Source organism: Corvus cornix, chromosome 4A (genome assembly GCF_000738735.6).
Source record: "Corvus cornix cornix isolate S_Up_H32 chromosome 4A, ASM73873v5, whole genome shotgun sequence".
NCBI lineage: Eukaryota > Metazoa > Chordata > Aves > Passeriformes > Corvidae > Corvus > Corvus cornix.
Genome location: NC_047058.1, coordinates 12,555,865 through 12,562,809, shown reverse-complemented (window position 1 = coordinate 12,562,809; position 6,945 = coordinate 12,555,865). Strand labels below are relative to the sequence as shown.

Genomic DNA, 6,945 nt, shown 5'->3' with positions numbered 1-6,945 from the left:
TAGCACGCGAGGTGGAGTTGCTCCACTTCCCTGGCAGAAGGAGGAGATAAAGCGCGGGGGGAAGGCGAGAGGGGCGGCTCGGCGTGTGGAGGGGAGGGGAAAGGCCGCCACACCTGCGGGCCGCGCTGCCCCCTCAACCCCGACCTTGCCCCCCTGGGCCGCTCACCGGGTCGCTCTAACACAGCTCTCTCTGTCTCTTCTTCCCCCCATCCTCCTCTTCCTCCTGCTCCTCATTCATCCTCCCCTCTCCCGCCCCCTCCCCGTGCAGGCGGAGCGGGCGCGGCAGGAGGCGGAGCGGGCCGCCGCACGTCCCCCGGCCGGCCGGCCGGCCCCCCCGCCATGGGTCGGAAGCGCTGCGTGGGGGGAGACGGCTCCAAGATGGCGGCGGGTTGCTGCGGGGTGAAGAAGCAGAAACTCTCCAGCTCCCCTCCCTCGGGCTCGGCCGGCCCGGGCAGTGGCGGCGGCGGCTCCCACTGCGGCGGGGCGGCGGCGGCGGGGGGCGAGCCGGGGGCGCTGCCCCCGTCGGGGGCCCCCGCATGAACGGCCTCGGGGTTCTGGCGGGGGGCGCCGCCGGCTGCGCCCTATCCCCGCCGCTGCCGCTCAGCTGCGGCGGGGGCCCCGCCGGCCTCTCCCCGCCGGCCTCTTCGCTGCTCGCCTCCCCCGGCGCTGGCTCCGGCGGGCCCGGCTGCAGGAAGATGGTGGTGTCGGCCGAGATGTGCTGCTTCTGCTTCGATGTGCTCTACTGTCACCTGTACGGATACCAGCCCCCGCGGAGCCCCCGCTTCACCAACGACCCATAGTGAGTATCGCCGCGACCGCCCGCGTGGGCGCCTCGTGCGCGCCCGTCCCGCCCGGTTCCCCGCGGCCGGGCGCCCTCCCTCCCTCCCCGCGGCTCCCGCCTCCCGCCCGGCACCTTCCCGGCTGCCGCCGCCCGGCCGCTGTCCTCGCCTGGCCCCGCGCCTGTCCCGGGGCCCGGCCCGCGGGCGCCCCCGCTCCCTGGGAGCCGCGCTGCCCTCCCGCGTCGGGCTCGGCCCGGGGAGCGCCTCGCTGCCCGCCGACTCCTTGACCCCTCCCTGGCCCCTCTTGGCCCGTCGCGCACGGGGCTCGCTGGTGGCATCTCCCCCGTGGTCCCTGACACCTCTGGCAGCGCCCTGCTCCGAGCGGCCGCCTTTGTGCCGGGCTTCGCGCCCCGGGTTCTGGGCCACCTTCGGCTGCTGCGCCCCCTGGGCAGTGTCCTCTCCCCGCTCCTGGGTTGTGTTCAGCAGCGCCCGCGTAGCCCGCTTCCCGCTCATTTCAGCGGTAGTCCTTACTGGGACCCCTTCACTAGGCAGCCTCTCGCTGTCCATGTGTTCTGCATGAACGCGGGCCTCTCCTTCACCAGTGCTGGATGGTGAGTACCCAGTGTAAGAGCCCTGTCGTGCGAGTCCTGGATTTGTGAACACTGGTGTACCTGTACATTCTCTGTGCCAGGCACTTGTAACGCTACTTTGGTCTCAGATCGTGCAGAGTCCTTGCTTTGTAATGACCCCTGAAGATCACCCAGTGTTAGACATCCCGAGTCCCCGAGTAATCCACCACATCAAATTCCCAGAGTTTTGAACAGATCACATAAACACCTGTTACTCCCATCCTTCCTCTGCCTCCCAAGCTTCCCAAGCAAGAGTGTCCACCAAGGGCCTGTTTCGTTCCCATCCCTGGCCAGTGTTGTTCAGTGTTTGTCTTGAATCCTGTGCCCCACTGCCTTCAGAAGTGACCCGCCAGGACAGTGTTGCCCAGCATGTCAGCACCTGTAGCCTGCCTGTGCCGGGAAGCCGGGTGTGCTGCTGCAGATAGAGCTCAGACACTTCAGGGAGTAACTTCTCTCTGACAGGAAGTTACTTCCTCTCAGCTGGGATGAGTTACTGAGTTGCTGCATGATCCAAGTCCGTTTGATTGCAAAGTTAACGTAAGAGGTTGTTGAAATTGAGTTTCCGCTGTTTTACTTTGCTTTTAAATGGAATGGAGCTCATGTGGTGTTTCCAAGCTCCAGCTGAGACTCGAGTGCATTGGTCCACCAGAGTGCATGTCACTTCTTTCCTCTAATGTATAGCATGAGTATCAAGTCTGTGAAAACCTGTGCTTTATCAGTACTTAATGAGTTACAAGTTTTTCGTGTATGTCCTGGGCCCTCGTGCACCCTCACCAATGCAAACGGTTATCATGCAGTCTGTGTTTCATTAATGAGATGTAGTGTATGCTTTTTGGTGTTTAAAAATGTAATGTATTAATGATCTTATTTGTAGTCCTTGCTGTTCTAACACCCAGGATCTATACAACTCTTGCATACTTTCAGCTGCTGTCATGACAACCCAGCTCTGTGGATTCCTACTTAACCTGCCACCCCAGCAAGTCTTCCCTATATGCTCTTCATAACTCCTATGTGATTTCATCAGAGTACCAATAATGAAAGGAGGGCAGGGAGACTCCACTGTGAGTTTCTTTACCCAGGTCTTTTGCAAATCCATGTCTATCCTTTTGTAGATACCAACTGTTTAGAAACTGCTGCTCTGAGTAGCCATTTTGCTGTGCATTGTCCTGTGTCTGTTCTCCATCCCAGACCACTGTAGGTTGTAACATCAGCTTTGTTCTGTTTCACTCTTTCATTGCTGTAAGAGTTGAATTCTGTCTGTGTCTCTCTGTAACAATATTACCTTGGTATTAATGTTTTTTTATTTGTGTTGCAGAATGTTCTGTTGAACAGGTTAGTGCTACTGTGTCTGTTTTATTAGTGGAGGAAAGGGAGGCAGGGGTAAAGATCTCAACACTGAAATATTTTCCAGCAAGCACTTTGATTCCTCTTAGTAAGCAGTAGATCACTTCGCTTTTTTCTCCCACTTCTTACTTTAACAAGAACACAATAGAAAATTAAGTAAAATTATTTCAATTTTTCTGATATTCATATGTGTTCTTCAGATGTAGTTGATAGACCTGCTGAAAAGTTGCTGCATCAACTTCTGGACTTCTAAAAATGGTATTGCCATTAAAATTAGTAATGTAATTTCTGTTTATTCCCATGCTTGTGCCAGCATGCATGGTTGTACAGATCAGGAAATGATCTAATGATAATTTTATATTTTTCCCTGATTGGTTTCAGAGTTTGATTCTCTCTGGATCATTGCATGGCTTCACAAACATTTGTGCCTGTACAAGTGTGAGGTGGGAATAAGCAGACAGATGGCAGAACTGCTGCTTTCAGCAGCCTTGTGAGCTGATTATGTTTGTGCAGTTGGGGATGCAACTTTGAAAAAGTTGTTCAGTATTACATGTAAAATTCTAGGTCGGTGAATAAATTGCTTCTGCTAGGTGTTCAGAGGCAGCATGATTTCTAGCATTCACAAGATTTGCAGGCAGTCTTATTGATAACTGGGTAACTCACAAAGATAGGAAGTTGACTTTGAAGCTGGGCTTCATCCTGTATGGCAAAAAAACAACCTGAATGAGAACTGGTGTTTTTCAGTGAATGTGTATTGCAGCTTTCTGCCTCGAATTCATTTGGAGGTTTTGTCCATATTCTGAAACGTCTGGTCTTAGAGTAGTAGCCTAAAATAAGGGTTTGTATGTAAAGTATAGAATGATTTTTGAAAATTATGTTAATTACAGGGAGGATGAAAGACCTGTGAGCAGGTATCCTCACCCAAACATGACTCATATCCTTGCAGGTCTTTGAACAATGAAACTGGGCATGATCAAAGAAAAGCAGGTGGCTGAATCACTTGGACAAGGAGTTCTGGCATGTTGTCTTTAGAATAAAACCTGCTTGTGACACCTGGATTTTTCTGACTTTCTGATGTCAAGATGAGGACAGCGTCAGGGCAGCAAATTTGAGGCAGTAGGAATGAGTGGAAAAGCTTGTTTTGAAAGGGAGCGGGTTTTGAACTCCGGGACAGCCCATACATAGATGAAATAGTTGGCATTTTCCTATCTCTGGAGTTCCTAAAGCATGGAGAACAGGGTGTTGAGGATATGGCTAGGGAGTTGTTGGGTTGGGGAGGGCGGTGACTCATGGAGTCAAAAGAAGATAGCTGGAAGACACTGAATCTCTCCAGCAGTATTTTGTCAAGAATAGGCTGAGCAAGTCATTCCGGCCATGGACTTCCTCTCCTCTTACAGGCTCCATTGATCTGCTGACATTTTATTCTGTCACTCTTATTTGAAGAACTTTCTCATATCTGTAATTTCTTTTCACTTTGAGTTGCTCTCTAAGCCACCCTTTCCCTTCTTCACAGGATATGTCCTGCAGGGCATGTGCCTTGCTTCTACCAGTGTGGTGGCTCTCCAACTGCAGGTGCAGAAGGGATGTAGAAATTATCCTGGCTTTGTGAACACTGATACAAAATTTGAAAGTTGCTGACCCAGACAAAATTGTCTCTTAGACAAAGTGTCATTTAGACACTGTTTTTGAAACTCAGTTTGATGTGTAAGGTTAGAGAACACTGGACTTGTTTAAAAGCAGGTTTTCTAGAAGTGTCCGTAGAAGTTAATTTTAAGGGGATGCAAGAAGGGTTGCAAAAGCATTTTAGTCCACTCATTTTAGGAGAATGAAAACTGAGTAGCCTTTTTTCCTGTGTTTCTTGTCTTTCTGATGAATAACTCCTATCCCTTTATTACCTTTCTGGTTTGGTCTTGTGCAATATGCAAGATGGGCCATCATGATTAATGGAAGCAATACCATGTCCTGCTTTCCACTGTGGAAGTGGAAAGGAAGTGTCTACCAGTGTGAAGGAGCTCAAGGTTCACACTGCTCACTGCTGTTTTCCTTCTAGTAGGAAAGTGAGTGGAAGTGCAAGAAGGTTGTTACAAGAGGGGGAGGGTAAATGCGTGAAGAGGAGTTCAGTTGAAGCTGTGCTGTGGGGAATGAGGACTTTTTTTTTAAAGAATCTCATGTCTCTGCTCACTGTAATGATTTCCCTTGACACACAAAAATCACCTTTCTGAGTTGTTGTCCTGCACAGTATCTGCTTCAAGCTCTTCATCTTGCCTACTTAATTTTAATAGCAATGTCTTTGTGGAGAAGACATTGTCTGGCAGTCCAGCAGGTTAACTCTTTTGCCAATTGTTTTTTGTACTCCCTTTTTGACGGTTTCCTGCTGGTGAGCAGGATTATTTTAGTGATCACCACCTGTACTTGATACAGTTTGTAAGGGGAATCATTTGTTCTGCTCCTGTCATCTGGTACTTGGTGACCAAGAATAACAGTTTGCAGCTGGAATGAGTGATGGGGCCTGTGCTCTTCTTCTCACCTGTCTGAGCAGCTCTTTGGAAAAATATTTACCATGAGTGTCTTGCATTCAAATGCCTGTATGAAGACTGGCTCATATCTTCCTCATCTGTCAGGGGACTGTGCAGAGGCATTAGGTGGTGTCTTTAGTTGACCTCTGTACCTGTGGTTGTTCTTACGCTTTAGGAAAGCTGAGAGCCCTGTGCGTATGTTGAAGTGTTGCTGGCTACCACATTTGTTGCCACAGAAATAATCTGTGTGGCTTGACCATCTTCTGTGATTGAAGACCTCTGGATTAAGATATTATCCAGGTGATAGCCAGTTTTGACCTAAAGAGTTAGCTCAGAAATTTATCTGTTCCTTTCTTCATCGATGACATCGATTTTGCAGCAACTGTTCGTTTGGCTACAGGACAGAGATGCAGATCTGCTATCGTGTTGATGTTTCCAACTTTTGTATTTTGTTGTGTTTTCAGGTCTAAGGTCTGTTAATTTACATAATCTGAAAGGGTATGGGGTAGCAGTACTACCCTACCTTAATATTTTGTTAGTGAAGTTTGGAAACATTTCAATTCAATACAGTTTAAAAATACAGAGTTAGCTAGTCTTGTGCCCATTAGTTTTCACACTCAAAGTAAGTTGTGATTCTGCTCAATGTGAGTGTAACTTAACCTTGTAGTAAAGCAGTGATTCTAGGGTTACTGGACATCCAAGTTTTTTCCTTAGTTACTGTGTCTTGGTAACGTGTTGGTAATAGTGGTGGAGAATTGCTGGTGATTTAGATTGAAATAGCTTAAAATCTTCCTGTACAGCCCCAAAGCTGATTTTTTTTCCCACAGTGTTAATTGTCTGCTTTTTATTAAGGCACTGAAGAAAGATGAAGCTTGTCTGTAGATGCGTACATATGCTTACATATACGCGTGAATAAAAATGTTATGGCTTGCATTTGATAGGATTTCATGCTTTTCTCAATTTCTTGTTTCTTGGCTGCAGCCTGACTTCCTGCTGTAGTCTCTACAACTTACTGTAATGTTGGAACCTTGCACTTAACTCCTTGCTTGCTTTGGTATATGTTTCTTTACAAGCTTTTCTTTGAAACTTTGTCTGGAAGCTTAGGATTTCATATTGTCTTAAAAAACACAGCAGTGTTCTTTCTCTGCAATCCCTACACAGAGGTGAGCTGTAACTATTGTCATTACTGTTCTTGATGCCAGAAATACGAAATTCCGTTGTTTCTCTGCAGGATTTGGTTGTATGGCAGTGGAGATTTACACTGTTGTGTGGCAGACTCAGCAATAATTTGTATTTATTCTTACACCCCAACATTACACAATAGCTATAATGATTGCTTGGTCATGGCCAAAGATCAACAAGGAAACACAGACCGGGAAGCATCGTTTCACATCTGTGTGTCTGACTTCATTCTGGCTTTCGTGGGTATGTCATGTGGATTTGTATAAGCTTCAGTATATTTTCTTCTAAATTAACAGGGTCTTTACTGTTGAATGTTAAACCTTGGAATATGAAGTGGTGGTTCTTTCAGAGTGGCATTCTGTGGTAGATGCTTTGAAAATACAGTGCAGTAGAGAATGTGTATTTTGGCAGTGCTCAGCAGGGAATTCCCAGCATATTTGAAAGCAGATCTGCTGAATGCGTCTTGGTGCAGCAGAGGGGCAGAAGGGATAAAGT

The 6,945-nt window shown here is 48.2% G+C and overlaps 1 protein-coding gene across 1 annotated transcript in view; it reads left to right on the top strand.

Annotated features, from left to right (window-relative positions):
* Positions 1-324: 324 nt before the first annotated feature.
* Positions 325-6,945, top strand: part of AMMECR1 (AMMECR nuclear protein 1) — a 74,279-nt gene continuing 67,658 nt past the window's right edge. Inside the window, 2 exon segments of the mRNA XM_039571933.1 lie at positions 325-520; positions 523-799. Coding sequence (XP_039427867.1) covers positions 340-520; positions 523-799 — 458 coding nt within the window. The 5' untranslated portion in view covers positions 325-339.